General features: G+C 45.5%; 1 protein-coding gene across 1 annotated transcript in view; it reads right to left on the reverse strand.

Moving 5' to 3' along the window:
• The window catches only part of LOC311117301 (glypican-6-like), a 55655-nt gene that overhangs the window by 18092 nt on the left and 18001 nt on the right, over positions 1 to 19562 (reverse strand). Inside the window, exon 2 of the mRNA XM_084192267.1 lies at positions 1239 to 1397. Coding sequence (XP_084048393.1) covers positions 1239 to 1397 — 159 coding nt within the window. The remainder of the gene's footprint in view (positions 1 to 1238; positions 1398 to 19562) is intronic.

Genomic DNA, 19562 nt, shown 5'->3' on the forward strand with positions numbered 1-19562 from the left:
AAAGAGAGATAGAGAGAGCGCTAAAGCAGCCACCACATTCCGACACGTCACATTCTTGTTCACATCTGGCTGCAATACACATACTCCCTGTTACCGACTATCCCGCACACACTCATTTACAGCAACGACCCGGGGAAGAGTTACGGGGGGGGGGGGGGGGGGGGGGGGGGGCAGAAGCAATTGGAAGCTGGGGCTGATTAGGTGGCCAGATTGGGAATTTAGCCAGGACACCGGGGTTAACACCCAAACCCCTACTCTTACGATAAGTGCCATGGGATCTTTAGTGATCAGAGAGTCAGGACACCCGTTTTAACATCCGATCTGAAAGACGGCACCCTGTGCAGTGCAATGTCCCCTTCACTGCCCTGGGGCATTGGGATCTCCTTAGACCAGAGGGAAGAGTGCCCCCTACAGGCACTCCAACACCACTTCCAGCAGCATCTGGTCTCACATCCAGGACCAACCCTGCTTAGCTTCAGAGGCAAGCCAGCAGTGGGATGCAGGGTGGTATGCTGCTGGATTTTATGTACAATACATACTTGAAATATTCATTTATGTCCCAACACTCCATCTCACTATGGAGCCTAAACTCATTTGAGGGCTTGGTACTGTGGGTCCATGAAAGTGTGTCCGACCAGGTATCCTCTAGCCTGCATCTACAGCCCCTCATCAACCAGCAGAGGCAATAGCCAGAGTGGTGATGGGGTTCGATGGGGGACAGGAGGTCTCAGGGGCCAAACTGTCCCACTGCCCTTCCTCAGTGACTGAGCACTGTCACATGTTCCCATGCACCGCCTCTCCACACAGTAGAGCAATCACGGTAAACCTGATCCAGATATTTTTACACACACACACACACACACACACAGAGCGAGAACAGGAAGGGTTTTAAGGGAAAGAAGACTGGCTCTGGGTGTGTGGTCTGTCTGGGAGCATGCATGCCTCTCTTTCTCCCCAGAGCGTAGGGCAAGAGGGAATTGGCCAGAGAGGGGCAATGACAGACATTGAGAGACAGGTGGACCGGCCAACAGAGAATGGGTGTCTGCTGCAGGCAGCCAGTGCACGGGCAGGTGGGAGTGTCGGTCAAAGCCAACACTCCACATGCACTGCTGCTCTGGGGACTGGGACAGGACGCCATGCTGCCTAGCAGTGGGACATAGATGGACTGATACAGTAGGAAGGTAGAGGGGGGTGTGTGTGTGAGAGCGTGTGTGCATGCATTTCGATCTCTCCCTTACGGTCAAAGTGGCTGTGCCTCTGTTTGAAGGTGCTCTGTAGGTTGGTGCTGAGCTGGGAGACGGGGGCCTTCAGGTCTGAGTGGCTCTGCTGGCTCAGTTTCTCCTCCATCTCCAAGGTACAGCATGAGTATTCCTGGGGACACACCTTCAGATGGGTTCCTACAGAGAGGGGGAGAGAAAACACTGATACACACTACAGATACACACTACAACACTACAGATACACACTACAACACTACAGATACACACTACAACACTACAGATACACACTACAGATACACACTACAACACTACAGATGCACACTACAACACTACAGATACACACTACAGATACACACTACAACACTACAGATACACACTACAGATACACACTACAACACTACAGATGCACACAAACCCAAGACCAACCATCGTAAAGACAGTTCACACAGCACAGTTACACACCGTGAAAAACTAGTTTTGTTTTCTGTCAGTTATGTGAATCAGGCGCCTTGTTCTCGCAGCAGAAAACAAACCATCATGTTCAAGAAGAAAAAAAGACATCTAATTTAAATTAAATACATTGTGATGGTTGCGCCACCCATTGTCTACTTGCCCATAATTGGGCAGCCCAATAATATAATTTAACATGCAGTGTAGCAGGCCTCCCTGCAGCAGGTACAGAAGCTGACTCTGGAGAACCACCTATCCAAAAGAGAAAGAAAAGTCTAGTTTCATTGGTGGTTTATTTTCCTCAACGTGACCTCTCACAGCAACCGTCAGTCGAGACGTTATACCGCGAGCTTCTGCAGCTGTTACTCATGTGGGAGCAATACACACCAACATTCACACTGACAGGAGGCGGGAGGAGGGAGACTGCTAAAGAACGGCTTGATCCGGGGAGGGATGTTCGAGCGCAGATGTTAAACAAGCTTAACAACCTGACATCTCTAAGTGCTGACACCCCATACGGAGACATTCTCTCTTCTAACCCACGCCCTCTGCTGTACAGAAATATTGAGAAGTTTGGCAAAGAGTGGTCACAGTGGACTCAAGGGCGATTTATCGCAGGGGTCGGAGTAGTGCAGCAGTGGTGGTGGGTCGGAGAGGCGTAGAGGCTGAATGCAGAGTTGCAGCTGCAATAATGTTATGTTTTTCTTTCTTTTTAAAGGCGGCTGTTGGAATTTGGGAAGAACACAGTGGTCCTTTCACTCCGCCCAGGCGCCCAACGGCTTGTTTGGTTTTCCCCACCAGCCCTCCGCTCGCTCAACAACTCTAGCCCTGTCCCTGGTAGTCTGCAGAACAGGCCACTCTGCTGGCGCTACTAGCACCACTACACTACCAAACAGAGTTACTAGCACCACTACACTACCAAACAGAGTTACTAGCACCACTACCAAACAGAGTTACTAGCACCACTACACTACCAAACAGAGTTACTAGCACCACTACACTACCAAACAGAGTTACTAGCACCACTACACACTAGTTACTAGCACCACTACACACTAGAGTTACTAGCACCACTACACACTAGAGTTACTAGCACCACTACACACTAGAGTTACTAGCGCCACTACACACTAGAGTTACTAGCACCACTACACACTAGTTACTAGCACCACTACACACTAGAGTTACTAGCACCACTACACACTAGAGTTACTAGCACCACTACACACTAGAGTTACTAGCACCACTACACACTAGAGTTACTAGCGCCACTACACACTAGAGTTACTAGCGCCACTACACACTAGAGTTACTAGCGCCACTACACACTAGAGTTACTAGCGCCACTACACACTAGAGTTACTAGCGCCACTACACACTAGAGTTACTAGCGCCACTACACACTAGAGTTACTAGCGCCACTACACACTAGAGTTACTAGCGCCACTACACACTAGAGTTACTAGCGCCACTACACACTAGAGTTACTAGCGCCACTACACACTAGAGTTACTAGCGCCACTACACACTAGAGTTACTAGCGCCACTACCCTACCAAACAGTCACTAGCACAACTACACTACCAAACAGTTAATAGCACCACTACACACACACCGGCTCCAATGGCACCCTATTTCCTATATAGTGCACTACTTTCAACCAGGGCCGTGGTAAAAAGCGGTGCATTATGCCTAAGGAAAGGTGTGCCATTTGGGACAGACATGAGCTTGGAAATCAAATCAACGTTTCACTAGATTTTAATAGTAACTGACAATTTAAAAAAGACTACTGCTGTAACAAAAGGTTAACAGTGCAATCAGGCCTAGTATATAAAACTAGAGTTCCAAATGTACCCACTCACTGACCATAAAGTTGTGGATGTTCACAGCCTATATCCCTTCACCAGTGTGATATATAGATATTTATAAACTGGGTGGTTCGAGCCCTGAATGCTGATTGGCTGAAAGCCGTGGTATATCAGACGTATACCATTGGTATGACAAAACATTTACTGCTCTAATTACGTTGGTAACCAGTTCATAATAGCACTAAGGCACCTCGGGAGTTTGTGATATATGGCCAATGTACCACGGCTAAGGGATGTGTCCAGGCACTCCGCGTTGCATCATGCATAAGAACAGCCCTTAGCCATGGTATATCGGCCATATACCACACCCCCACGGGCCTTATTGCTTAAATATTTGAGGACTAAACTACCTTTGTAACACCACTAGAGCAGAGTGTGTCTCAGCAGTGGCTACACACGTTAGAATTGCGTATGCCAAGAGACCAGTGTGGACTTAAAGTACTATTGATGTGAAGGAGTACACACACACTACACTCAAGCATAGTGCACACTGTGTAAGACCACCACAAACACCAAATGTTTTTCCACCTTACATGATTCACATGGTGGAGAGAGAATGTTGTCACAATCCTTTGGTTGAAGTACATAACTTCTATATGAAGGCTTCTACCTTGCTAGTTAAAATGTCTATTACAAAATCCGTCCCACAACACGACCAGAGAGACAGGGAAGCACCACCCTCTTAACCCTTCCACCCTAACAACCTTTCAACCCTAACCTGCTATCAATCCTTCCGCCCTAACCCACTCTCAACCCTTCCGCCCTAACCCACTCTCAACCCTAACCCATCCTCAACCCTTCCATCCTAACCCTCTATCAACCGTCTCCACCCTAACCCTCTCTCAACCCTTCCATCCTAACCCTCTCTCCACCCTTCCACCCTAACAATCCATCAACCCTAACCCGCTCTCAACCTGTCAACCCTAACCCTCTCTCCACCCTAACCCTTTCTCAACCCTTCCGCCCTAACCCACTCTCAACCCTAACCGTCTCGCAACCCTTCCACCCTAATCCTCTCCCCACCCTTCCACCCTAACCCTCTCTCAACCCTAACCCTCTCCGGAGTCACTCACCACCTTCCGGAGACACTTGAAACCCCACCTCTTTAAGGAATACCTGGGATAGGATAAAGTAATCCTTCTACCCCCCTTACTTAAAATGTAAAATGTAAATGTAACCCTCTCTCAACCGTTCCGCCCTAACCCTCTCTCAATCCTAACCCTCTCTCAATCCTAACCCTCTCTCAATCCTAACCCTCTCTCAACCCTTCCACCCTAACCCTCTCAACCATTCCGCCCTAACCCTTTCTCCACCCTAACACTCAACCCTTCCTCCCTAACCCACTCTCAACCCTAACCCACCCTCAACCCTTCCATCCTAACCCTCTATCAACCGTCTCCCCCCTAACCTTCTCTCCACCCTTCCACCCTAACAATCCATCAACCCTAACCCGCTCTAAACCTGTCAACTCTAACCCGCTCTCCACCCATCCACCCTTTCTCAACCCTTCCGCCCTAACCCACTCCCCACCCTTCCACCCTAACCCTCTCTCAACCCTTCCACCCTAACCCTCTCTCAACCCTTCCACCCTAACCCTATCCCCACCCTTCCACCCTAACCATCTCTCAACCCTTCCACCCTAACCCTCTCCCCACCCTTCCACCCTAACCCTCTCTCAACCCTTCCGCCCTAACCCACTCCCCACCCTTCCACCCTAACCCTCTCTCAACCCTTCCACCCTAACCCTCTCTCAACCCTTCCACCCTAACCCTATCCCCACCCTTCCACCCTAACCATCTCTCCACCCTTCCACCCTAACCCTCTCCCCACCCTTCCACCCTAACCCTCTCTCAACCCTTCCACCCTAACCCTCTCCCCACCCTTCCACCCTAACCCTCTCTCAACCATCCCGCCCTAACCCTTTCTCCACCCTAACCCACTCAACCCTTCCGCCCTAACCCACTCTCAACCCTAACCCTCTCTCAATCCTTCCACCTTAACCCTCTCTCAACCCTTCCACCCTAACCCTCTCAACCCTAACCCTCTCCCCACCCTTACACCCTAACCCTCTCTCCACCCTTCCCCCCTAACCCTCTCTCCACCCTTCCCCCCTAACCCTCTCAACCCTAACCCGCTCTCAACCCTTCCACACTAACCCTCTCCCCACCCTAACCCCCTCTCATTCCTAACCCTCTCTCAACCCTTCCGCCCTAACCCTCTCTCAACCCTAACCCTCTCCCCACCCTTCCATCCTAACCCTCTCCCCACCCTTCCATCCTAACCCTCTCCCCACCCTTCCATCCTAACCCTCTCTCAACCCTTCCACCCTAACCCTCTCTCAACCCTTCCACCCCTCACTCCTGGGATCAAGCCCAAATCGGGCTCAACTGACACACACAGCGAGAGAGAGAGAGAGTTGGCAACCACTACCTAAACACATTCACACATCACAAGTCAACACATAGCTCTTTGTACCATATGATTGGAGAGCGCAAAGTAAGCAGTGAGTGCAGGCGCGCGCACACACACACACACACCTCCTTTAAGTGAAACAGAGATTCAGCCTGTAGTCCACCAAGGCGTCCCTCCCTCCCTGCCTGCCCACCTGCCCGCAGTACAGGGACACAATCTAAAGGCCTTTATCCATGTGGAAAATGTCTAACCAAAGAACACAAATAAAACAGATGGCCAATCTTTCACAGGAATGTCTGTACAAATGTCACATTGTTAGCTCACGGGCTAAAGTCTCCGAAAAAGTTATCGTATTAGTTAATGCATACTTTGGGAAAACAGTAGGGTGGCCAATTTCTCCAACACCTGCACAGAAACAGTGTAGACGGTTCAAATAAAAAAAAGTGAAAGCTTGGCCGCATCCCAAATGGCACCATATTCCCTTTAAAGTGCACTACTTTTGACCAGAGCCCTATGGGTCCTGGTCAAAAGTAGTGCACTATAGGGAATAGGGTGTCATTTGATAGGAAATCCTTGACTGGACTACCTAAAGTTTAGAGTTTCTAAAGGTATGAACCCACATTAAACATTTTATTCACCACAAGTCTATGTACACAATATACAAATAAAATGTATTTCTCATCAGCAGGAAGTAGTCAATAGTGAGCAAAAGTCTTCCAAAACAGTTGTGTCAGGAGTCAGGGGCAAGGGTCAACTAAAGATTTACTTGGAGATACTTCCTTAATTCTAAATTTTGGAAGGAACAGGTGTCATAAAAACTCCTGTTTCTAGTTTCAGGTGCAACTCTGATAACGTGGAAATATTCAGAAATATATTAAATAGACGTTTTTTAACGAGTGAGAAATGCCTCGCATGTGTGTACAGTCGTGGTCAAAAGTTGAGAATGACAAGTATTGGTCTTCACAAAGTTTGCTGCTTTACTGTTTTTAGATATTTTTGTCAGATGTTACTATGGTATACTGAAGTATAATTACAAGCATTCCATAAGTGTCAAAGGCTTTTATTGACAATTACATTAAGTTTATGCAAAGAGTCAATATTTGCAGTGTTGACCCTTCTTTTTCAAGACCTCTGCAATCCGCCCTGGCATGGTGTCAATTAACTTCTGGGCCACATCCTGACTGATGGCAGCCCATTCTTGCATAATCAATGCTTGGAGTTTGTCAGAATTTGTGGGTTTTTGTTTGTCCACCCACCTCTTGAGGATCGACCACAAGTTCTCAATGGGATTAATGTCTGGGGAGTTTCCTGGCCATGCACCCAAAATGTCGATGTTTTGTTCCCCGAGCCACTTAGTTATCACTTTTGCCATATGGCAAGGTGCTCCATCGTGCTGGAAAAGGCATTGTTCGTCACCAAACTGTTCTTGGATGGTTGGGAGAAGTTGCTCTTGGAGGATGTGTTGGTACCATTCTTTATTCATGGCTGTGTTCTTAGGCAAAATTGTGAGTGAGCCCACTCCCTTGGCTGAGAAGCAACCCCACACATGAATGGTCTCAGGATGCTTTACTGTTGGCATGACACAGGACTGATGGTAGGGCTCACCTTGTCTTCTCCGGACAAGCTTTTTTCTGGATGCCCCAAACAATCAGAAAGGGGATTCAGAGAAAATTACTTTACCCCAGTCCTCAGCAGTCCAATCCCTGTACCTTTTGCAAAATATCAGTCTGTCCCTGATGTTTTTCCTTGAGAGAAGTGGCTTCCTCGCTGCCCTTCTTGACACCAGGCCATCCTCTAAAAGTCTTCGCCTCACTGTGCGTGCAGATGCACTCACACCTGCCTGCTGCCATTCCTGAGCAAGCTCTGCACTGGTGGTGCCCCGATCCCGCAGCTGAATCAACTTTAGGAGACGGTCCAGGCTGCTTGCTGGACTTTCTTGGGCGTCCTGAAGCCTTATTCACAACAATTGAACCTCTCTCCTTGAAGTTCTTGATGATCCGATAAATGGTTGATTTAGGTGCAATCTTACTAGCAGCAATATCCTTGCCTGTGGAGCCCTTTTTGTGCAAAGCAATGATGACAGCACGTGTTTCCTTGCAGGTAACCATGGTTAACAGAGGAAGAACAATGATTTCAAGCACCACCCTCCTTTTAAAGCTTCCAGTCTGTTATTCTAACTCAATCAGCATGACAGAGTGATCTCCAGCCTTGTCCTCGTCAACACTCTCACCTGTGTTAACGAGAGAATCACTGACATGATGTCAATGGTTCTTTTGTGGCAGGGCTGAAATGCAGTGGAAAAGTTTTTGGGATTAAGTTCATTTTCATGGCAAAGAGGGACTTTGCAATTAATCTGATCACTCTTCATAACATTCTGGAGTATATGCAAATTGCCATCATAAAAACTGAGGCAGCAGACTTTGTGAAAATTAATATTTGTGTCATTCTCAAAACTTTTGACCACGACTGTAGATCTTTGATTGAGTTGTATGGGTCGCACTGTGTGACGTGCTGTCGTCTTCAACATGTTGGGAAATGTGATGTCCGGTAGCTAAAATGGCGAGTGAACTCACTCGGTGCAAAGAAAAGTGGATTTAATATTTTTCTGGAATATTCTCTGGTTTTTGGAGTTTCACCTGCAACTGGAATCAGGCGATTAGAAGACACTGGTGCCTTCCAAACCGAGAATGAAGAAAGTAAAATCGGCCAAGTAAAGGTTGGTTTCCCATATTGTCTGTGGACCGTCAGCTCAACCTCAAGGACAAGCTTTAGCTGGAGGGTTGAGTCTGTTTGGCTACATACAACATCTCCCAATTAACTGGGAATCCCAACAAATACTGAGCGGGCACATTGTTCAGGTTGTCAATCAGAAGGAAAATGGAGGGTTATTTACTGCAGTCAAAACAACACAGAGCAGCTAATAAACAACATGATACTGTGTGTCATGGCATTCATCAGCAGTCCACTGCTTTCTGCTTCTCCTTTGTGGTTTCCACCAACCTCTTTAAAACGGCTCATAAAATAAGTCCCTTCCCTTTGACGTTCCCCTGCCTGCCCATTTACACTGGAGGAGGAGGACGACGTTCCCCTGCCTGCCCCACAGAACACTGGGTTCTCTGGTGAGGAGGAGGAGGGGTGGTGGTGTGGGGGAGGTGAAAATGCCTTGTGGACAAAACCCAGATTAGACTCCACATCACCCCCTCTCCTCTGCCTGGCCTGCATCATGTGGCCCAGGACCAGACAGACTTCAGAGCAGATAACCTCCACCCTTACCACCACCCTGCAGGCTTAACCAGCGGGGTCAAAGGTTAACAGCCACTCCTGAGAGAGAGGTCCTGTCCTCTGACCCCTCTGTCCGCAAGCCAGCACATCCACCACTCAAATCGCCTTAAAAGACACACACACACTAACAACCATAGATCCACATACAAATACACACTAACAACCGATACACACCCCACACACCAACAACCATAGATCCACATACAAATACACATTAACAACCGATACACACCAACAACCATAGATCCACATACAAAACACACATTAACAGGCATACACACGAATCACACTACCCACCCACATACACAAACATTAACAACCACACACGTCACACTATGAGTCAGAAGTCAAATTCCCCAGAGGATTATTTCCGTCCGTACCCTGCTGAACTCCAGTGACCACAGAGAAAGACAGCAGTGTTCAATTTAGCAGCTATTTTCAATATAGTTTTAGACTTAGTTTACTCATGCCCAGGAGCTGTGTGTGGGGGAGAGCCGGGCAGATCCACTCAAACACACCGCGCAACTGAAAGACGTTAATTGTGCCAATGAGAGGATTGCATTATATTATGCAAAGCCATTCATGCTTATGATTGGACAAAATTCATCAACTAAAATGAAAACTAATTTGCTGCAGTAGATCAGGCTTAAACTACACCACGACTGAATAGAGTGTGCTATGCTGCTGATGCCTATGGACAGGGCCGTTCAGGTTTCTAGGATCAGGAACATGAACCACTGGCCCACTCATACGGAAACAGCTGGACAACCATTAATACACCCATTTTCATGTGAGGGTAAGAGAGCACACACACTCCCTCACACAGACACACATAGCGAGGTCATCACTGTAACATGTTCAACAAGGTTTCTCTGTAAGCGGAAACCATTATTAGAGCTTCAACTTCTCATATAGAGATAAGCTAGGGTATTACCTTTTCCTTCACTTTTCTAAATACTGGCATGACAGGTTTACAGCACTTTTGCCAACCCAATCATGCTTTTCAGGTCCAATTTTCAAAAGAACAGCTTCATTGGAGTGACAGGGGATCCCGGCTTTAGCCAAGAGTTTCTGAACAAAATGGAGGGCAGCACTGAGGGGGCATATCATTACTACACAGTTTTCACTTTCTCCATTTTCTCTTTATGAGTAAAGGCAACAGTCATTTAACATCTCAGCTGACAGGATAACATGTTACAAGGTTAGATTAGTGCTTCTCTATTTAGACCATTTCTCAACTATGTTTCAAATTGACTAAATTCAAACATTTTCCACAAGTGTCTCAGACACCTAATGATAAGTGTCAGACATTTCAGATCATTGTTCAATGGTTATCTGAGGGGGTCTTTGACACCAAATATTAATTTCATCCTAGGTGACCATCCACTTTTCCCCTCTCCTTTGTGACCCTGGCAGTAATAATGCCCAACATGCAGCTGGCGTCAGCAAGCAAATGATTGGCCAGACAGAAATCCCCTCTCACTAGAGGAAGGTGTGCTAACAAGCAGGATATCCCACGCCGCGCAGACATGCTGACCCTCGCAGGCGGTCGGCCGGCAGGATGCCGCTTTCAGCACACAGACACCCCAGCCAACTCAGAACTCTTGACTCTTCCGTTGGAGGCCTAGGCTACATTCCAAATGGCATCTTATTCCCTTTATAGTGCACTACTTTTGACCAGGGCCCGTAGGGATAGCCAGACACACTATAAAGGGAATAGGGTGCCATTTGGGATGCAGCCCGGCTCTGGTCATCCCTGATAGGAACTCCGTACTCAACAGGTCCCTCTGCTGTGGCCAGTCATTATCATCTGAGTCAGAGACCAATATACTCAAATTAGCATCACAGGTTGGTATCTAAATATACATTGATGGAGAAATGAGTTATATGTCTTGGTAGTGGGCTATAAAAACACACATACTATAATGATTCATGTGGGTTCCACAGGGAGTTTCATTGATTTATTTAATTAACACGTTTCATAGCAGTGCTCCTAAAAATGAAAAAACTGCTCCAATTAGAACAACATTTCCAGATGTCGCTACAAACTAACTCATACAATAGCAATGATTAACTGCAATGACGGGTCATCTCTGACCAGACATCGGTCACAGCTACTCACGAGGCCTAGTATGCATCACCATACGGTAATGGCTGCCTGCCTTTGTGCTAAAAGTGACAGGAAAACAGCTCAGCTCCAACACCACAGAATTCCATATAGTAACATCACTAACTAATTTAATAGGATGTGTGTCCAACAATCATGCCAAATGAAACCCTTCAACACTGGTGGGAGTAGAGTAGTAAAGTGAAAAATGTTAGCCTTGCCAGTAGCTGAGGAACGCTCAACTCCGTTCTCTTATATCAAGGTTGAGTATTGATAACTGGTCGCGCGATTTGCTAGCAACAACATTGCGTCACCATCACTCGATGCTTGTGGCCCTTCCACGGGGTGCTGAAATTCATACGTTTGGTAAAAACTTATCGAATACAACCAACTTTTTCCTAATTTGTGTTGATCAACTGGAGATGTAGCGGCCTTGACGTACTAAGTAAGCCGAAATTCAATTGGCACAAGCGCATTTGCGTTGAGTTTAGCAACACAAATGAGGAAAAAGTCTGTGGTTGTATTCTATAAACGTTTTTACTAAAGTATGAATTTCAGCACACGGCAGAAGGACCGCGGTTGTACAGGACAAACAGAGGTATATGGGCATTTTCAGAATGTACATTTTTACAAGTATCGACTGATGGTGACTCAATGTTGTTGCTAGCAAATCGCACGACCAGTTATCAAAACTCAACTCCGCCTTGATATAAGAAAACAGAATTGAGTGTTCCTCAGCTAACTTGCCTGTAACATGTGCTTTGACTGACCCTCTTAAATCCATTTAGAAGAATGCAAAACATTCCCTTATGGGATCAGGAGTTTTGGTTAAGGAGAATTCAATTTGGAGGGGGAGATATTTTACAGTTAAATCAGCCAGCCGCAAGACCTTGGAAAGCGCTGGAGCAAAATTGTTTCCTTAAATAAATCAGGGATTAAAATCTCTTCCAAAACACAGCTGTCAAAAGACCAAAGATCTGCTTATCGGGTGGCATTACAACGATAAGAGAGAGACATATGTACAGAGGCCAGGGTGGAACCTCATTACAAACATTACTAGTATATTTTCTGTTTAACAGCACCACAACACGGCACTGACACAGCAACAGGCTTGTAACATGTTAAAACAGGACTGCAAACAGCCATGGCATTTCTTAAGGCTATGGAAAAGACTATAAGGCTAATATATTAAATTGTTGAAGTACTGCCCAAGGTCAAGAAAAACAACCGGTAAACGTAAATGAATCCATTCTAACTCACACAAACAAAAAAAAACACACCGAGACCCATAAATCCTAACCCCCTGCCACCGGAGAGAGTCCATCTCTGATTGCTAAACCAGTCGAGGCCTCTGGCCAATTAAAACTCTCCATTTGTGAACATTCCAAAATGCTGTCATCCATGAACATTTACCCAGAAGGCCCTGGGGAGATTCCACAACATGGCCCTGGCCTCTCGCTCTGTTTCCCTCTCCCCCCCCCAGCTCAGCCCTCCCAAGCTCCACCTTAGTCTCCCAACACAAAAGCTCCCTGCCGGCCACTTCTTCCCAGGTCAGCTCCCTGCCGGCCACTTCTTCCCAGGTCAGCTCTCTGTCTATACTACATCCCAGGTCAGCTCTTTGTCAATGATTTAACTAGCTCCTGCATTTCCTCACAGATACTTTTAAATAGAAAGTCGACTAGCTACCAACACTTACCACAGGAACTACTCGCAGTCACATCAAACTATTATAAGTAACTGGAAGGAAAATATCAAGACTTGTGTCTTTGTCCCATGTTTAGAATTGTATCAATATCTGGTAATGGGCAACTAGTATATAGGGAGCATCTTCATGACCTGAGGAAATTTAGCTCCAGATTAGTGCATTACTATGCATCTTGAAACACATTTACCTAAAGACTGAGGGGTTAGTTTAGAGCCAGCAGAGCAGAACTTCAGGAGAGCTGGACTAACTTCTAAATGGCACCTTATCCCCTATATAGTACACTACCGTGGGCACTGGTCAAAAGTAGTGCACTATATAGGGGATAGGGTGCCATTTGGAAAACAACCCTGGACTGACTGGACGGTGTTGGTTCAACTGAGCAGAGCAAGGTTCAGGTGGTAGCAATTAAACTTCCCCAAATACTAACCCTCACTATGGCCTCTATTATGTACAAAATGGGGAGGCCAAAGGAGTGAGAGAAGGGAGAACGAGAAAAAAAGGGAGAGCACTAACCAAAATGAGGTATTAGCAGGGAGGTAAGGAGAGACGTGAAGGAGTGTTCCATTACATGGAATAAAGAGAAATAAAAAATAAAATGGAGGGAACGAGTGCAAGGAGAATCGAATCGTTATTGAATCAGACAAAATAATATTCAGCAGGAGCAGAGCGGCAGGATTCATAGTGGACTTTAAACTCACTTGGCAATTAGATATTGGCCAATGTTAACAATGGTATTAAATTATAGTAGCTATAGTAGTCTTTAGTAGTAGAGTTAATAGCTAGGGCTGGGTGATAAGGCCTAAAAATCATCTACATTTTTTCAAATTTATGGGCGATTCACGAGATACATTGACTGGTACCCCCTGTATATAGCCTCGTTACTGTTATTTTATTGTTGCTCTTTAGTTATGTCTATTTTCTTATATTTAAAATAATTCAAATAATATTTACTTCTGTTTATTTTAGTAAATACTTTAACACTTATTTTACTTCACTGCATTGTTGGTTAAGGGCTTATAAGTAAGCATTTCACTGTAAGGTCTACACCTGTTGTATTCAGTGCATGTATGAGATAAATATACACAGTACCAGTCAAAGTTTGGACACCTACTCATTCCAGGGTTTTTCTTTATTTTTACTATTTTCTACATTGTAGAATAATAGTGAAGACATCAAAACTATGAAATAACACATATGGAATCATGTAGTATCCAAAAAAAGTGTTAAACAAATCAAAATATATTTTATATTTGAGATTCTTCAAAGTAGCCACCCTTTGCCTTATTCTATAATGTGGGCGGCAGGTAGCTTAGTGGTTAAGAGCATTGTGCCAGTAACCGAAAGGGGGGTTCTAATCCCCGAGCCGACTAGGTGAAAAATCTGCTGATGTGCCCTTGAGCAAGGCACTTAACCCTAATTGTTCATGTAAGTCGCTCTGGATAAGAGCGTCTGCTAAATGACAAAAAAATTATTTAAAAAAGTCGAAAATAGTAAAAATAAAGAAAAACCCTGGAATAAGTAGGTGTGTCCAAACTTTGACTGGTACTGTATATATCCTATCTCGATTATTCATTTGATTATACACCGCATTTCAAACAGTCTGCAATAATCGAATGAATTCAGGGCATGTGAAATTATACCTAGACTAAATATTTGCCTTCCACAACCATAAGACCCACTAATAATTTAAAGCTGCAAAGTGTCACTTTTTGGGGTGATCCAACCAAATTCACATAGAAATGGGTGTTATAGACCTGATTCTCAATGAACGCAAGTCTAAGAAGCGGTAGATCTGCTCTATGTGCACTATTTCTATGCTTCCGGTTCTTAAGTTTGTGTGTTTTACACCAGCTTCAAACAGCTGGGAATATATTTCACAGTGAAGGAAAAAAGTATTTGATCCCCTGCTGATTTTGTACATTTGCCCACTGACAAAGAAATGATCAGTCTATAATTTTAATGGTAGGTTTATTTGAACAGTGAGAGACAGAATAACAAAATAAATCCAGAATAACACATGTCAAAAATGATTTGCATTTTAATGAGGGAAATAAGTATTTGACACCCTCTCAATCAGAAAGATTTCTGGCTCCCAGGTGTCTTTTATACAGGTAACGAGCTGAGATTAGGAGCACACTCTTAAAGGGAGTGCTCCTAATCTCAGTTTGTTACCTGTATAAAAGACACCTGTCCACAGAAGCAATCAATCAAATCAGATTCAAACTCTCCACCATGACCAAGACCAAAGAGCTCTCCAAGGATGTCAGGGACAAGATTGTAGACCTACACAAGGCTGGAATGGGCTACAAGACCATCGCCAAGCAGCTTGGTGAGAAGGTGACAACAGTTGGTGCAATTATTCACAAATGGAAGAAACACAAAATAACTGTCAATCTCCCTCGGCCTGGGGCTCCATGCAAGATCTCACCTTGTGGAGTTGCAATGATCATGAGAACGGTGAGGAATCAGCCCAGAACTACATGGGAGGATCTTGTCAATGATCTGAAGGCAGCTGGGACCATAGTCACCAAGAAAACAATTGGTAACACACTACGCCGTGAAGGACTGAAATCCTGCAGCGCCCGCAAGGTCCACCTGCTCAAGAAAGCACATATACAGGGCCGTCTGAAGTTTGCCAATGAACATTTGAATGATTCGGAGGAGAACTGGGTGAAAGTGTTGTGGTCAGATGAGACCAAAATGGAGCTCTTTGGCATAAACTCAACTCGCCGTGTTTGGAGGAGGAGGAATGCTGCCTATGACCCCAAGAACACCATCCCCACCATCAAACATGGAGGTGGAAACATTATGCTTTGGGGGTGTTTTTCTGCTAAGGGGACAGGACAACTTCACCGCATCAAAGGGACGATGGACGGGGCCATGTACCGTCAAATCTTGGGTGAGAACCTCCTTCCCTCAGCCAGGGCATTGAAAATGGGTCGTGGATGGGTATTCCAGCATGACAATGACCCAAAACACACGGCCAAGGCAACAAAGGAGTGGCTCAAGAAGAAGCACATTAAGGTCCTGGAGTGGCCTAGCCAGTCTCCAGACCTTAATCCCATAGAAAATCTGTGAAGGGAGCTGAAGGTTCGAGTTGCCAAACGTCAGCCTCGAAACCTTAATGACTTGGAGAAGATCTGCAAAGAGGAGTGGGACAAAATCCCTCCTGAGATGTGTGCAAACCTGGTGGCCAACTACAAGAAACGTCTGAACTCTGTGATTGCCAACAAGGGTTTTGCCACCAAGAACTAAGTTATGTTTTTCAGAGGGGTCAAATACTTATTTCCCTCATTAAAATGCAAATCAATTTATAACATTTTTGACATGCGTTTTTCTGGATTTTGTTGTTGTTATTCTGTCTCTCACTGTTCAAATAAACCTACCATTAAAATTATAGACTGATCATGTCTTTGTCAGGGGATCAAATACTTTTTTCCCCTCACTGTACATGTTAAACAACAGGAGGAACTGGGTACACGTTAAATGACAGGTTGCATGTCTAAGCAGACTGATCATGTCTTTGTCAGTGGGCAAACGTACAAAAGCAGCAGGGGATCAAATACTTTTTTCCCTCACTGTAGATGGTACAATGATTCTCTACACTATACTTGCTTGTTAAGTCAAACTTAACTTAGGCGAACAATTCAGATTTTAGCAACAGGAAATGGCGGAGCGATTTCTGCATAGTGCATCTTTAATTATTTTATCAACAGTTTAACCTGCTTTTTTGCAATAATCACTGATCTGGCTTTCAAGTCTGAAAATGCCCTTTTTTGTTAGAGATTTAACCTGAACCATGCATAATGCACATTCACTAATAATGACTAACTTCTTGTAGAAGGCATTATAGAAAATGAACACAGGTCTAATAAACAATCTCTCAAGCACATGAGCATCTCGTCATTATATACAGATCTCTGGTGTAAATGAGAAGGTGAACACAGCACAGAAGGACCGAAGGAGACGTGACCAAAAAGACAACATGAGAACAAACGGACATGCACATTCATAAAAACGAAAAATAAAAACTTGATTCTTGCGATACAGGCATTTGGAATATAGCGTAAAAACATACATTTTAATTATTCGATATATCACCCAGCCCTACCACTAGCAGGAGAGCCAAAGACACTGACCTCAATAAGGGGTGAGCCAAGCAATGAAATCAGTTTAAACTGAAGGGTCAGAACCCCCAGCACCTAGTAAAGCAACAAACATATTGTATCCTTGGGAGGGTGGGAGGACACACACTTCATGCTAAACTAAGAGTTAATTCAACAGTCTGTCCCGTCAGTCTTTCTTCCAGGTATCTGTTGAGTTCTCTCTCTGATCTAGTGCCTCTCTGCCGGGGATTCCACATTTACCGCCCGGGCTTGTGCTAAAGAGAGAGTGTGTGTGTGTGTGTACACGTTATCTCCCCACATTTGCAGACAGGTAGAGGCTCTTCAGACAAACGCAGAGGACAAGTTACAGCACAGCTTTATTATCCCAAGGGAGGAGAGAGGTGGAGGAGGAAAAACAGGGCACAAAATACCTTCCTGACTAGTCCCTCCATCTTTCCACTGACTCAGACTTTAAAGAGGAGAAAACCCTTCTTTACATAAAGCCAAGTGCTTTACCATGGGAGCCTTACACAAACACCATGTTGTACTGCTGTCAGAAACACACTGACTGACTACTGTCCATGAGCGTACAAATGAGTCCTCAAAAAAAGTTTACACTGAGAAAACCAGAGAAATCTGAACTTTATAGGCCATATTATACTTAACAGTTTCTACAGTACACACAGACATACATTCAGTGGCCAGTTTATTAAGTACACCAATCTAGTACCGGGTCAGACCCCTCTTTGCCTCCAGAACAGCCTGAATTCTTTGGGGCATCAAGGGACCTAACATGTGCCAGGAAAACATTCCCCACACCATTACACCACAGCCACCAGCCTGTACCGTTGACACCAGGCAGGATGGGGCCATGGATTCATGCTGCTTACACCAAATCTTGGCTGCCATCAGCATGACACAACAGGAACCAGGCTTCGTCGGACCAGGCATTGTTTTTCCCACTACTCAATTGCCCAGTGTTGGTGATCACTTGCCACTGGAGCCGCTTCTTGTTCTCAGGTGATAGGAGTGGAACCCGTTGTGGTAGTCTGGGGCAATAGCCCATCCGTGACAAGGGCCGACGAGTTGTGTGTTCCGAGATGCAGTTCTGCATACCACTGTTGTACTGCGCTATTATTTGCCTGTTTGGGGCCCGCCAGTTAGCTTGCACGATTCTTGCCATTCTCCTTCGACCCCTCTAATCAACGAGCCGCTTTTGCCCACAGGACTGCCGCTGACTGGATGTTTCTTTGTTTGTCGCACCATTCTCGGTAAACCCTCGACACTGTCGTGAGTGAAAAGCCCAGGAGGCTGGCCGTTTCTGAGACACAAACGGGTGCGTGCCTGGCACCGACGATCATGCCACGCTCAAAGTCGCTTAGGTCACTCGTTTTGCCCATTCTAATGTTCAATCTAACAGTAACTGAATGCCTGTCTACCTGTTTTATATACAGTGAGGGAAAAAAGTATTTGATCCCCTGCTGATTTTGTACGTTTTCCCACTGACAAAGACATGATCAGTCTAATTTTAATGGTAGGTTTATTTGAACAGTGAGAGACAGAATAACAAAAATCCAGAAAAAAGCATGTCAAAAGTGTTATAAATTGATTTGCATTTTAAATTAGGGAAATAAGTATTTGACCCCTCTGCAAAACATGACATAGTACTTGGTGGAAAAACCCTTGTTGCCAATCACAGAGGTCAGATGTTTCTTGTAGTTGGCCACCAGGTTTGCACACATCTCGGGAGGGATTTTTTCCCACTCCTCTTTGCAGATCTTCTCCAAGTCATTAAGGTTTCGAGGCTGACGTTTGGCAACTCAAACCTTCAGCTCCCTCCACAGATTTTCTATGGGATTAAGGTCTGGAGACTGGCTAGGCCACTCCAGGAACTTAATGTGCTTCTTCTTGAGGCACTCCTTTGTTGCCTTGGCCGTGTGTTTTGGGTCATTGTCATGCTGGAATACCCATCCACGACCCATTTTCAATGCCCTGGCTGAGGGAAGGCGGTTCTCACCCAAGATTTGACGGTACATGGTCCCGTCCATCGTCCCTTTGATACGGTGAAGTCCTGTCCCCTTAGTAGAAAAACACCCCCAAAGCATAATGTTTCCACCTCCATGTTTGACAGTGGGAATGGTGTTCTTGGGGTCATAGGCAGCATTCCTCCTCCTCCAAACACGGCGAGTTGAGTTTTGCCAAAGAGCTCGATTTTGGTCTGATCTGACCACAACACTCTTACCCAGTTCTCTTCTGAATCATTCAGATGTTCATTGGCAAACTTCAGACGGGCCTGTATATGTGCTTTCTTGAGCAGCGGGACCTTGCGGGCGCTGCAGGATCAGTCCTTCACGGCGTAGTGTGTTACCAATTGTTTTCTTGGTGACTATGGTCCCAGCTGCCTTGAGATCAT

Source organism: Coregonus lavaretus (genome assembly GCF_964263955.1).
Source record: "Coregonus lavaretus genome assembly, contig: HAP1_SCAFFOLD_1524, whole genome shotgun sequence".
In the NCBI taxonomy this organism is placed as follows: Eukaryota; Metazoa; Chordata; class Actinopteri; order Salmoniformes; family Salmonidae; genus Coregonus; species Coregonus lavaretus.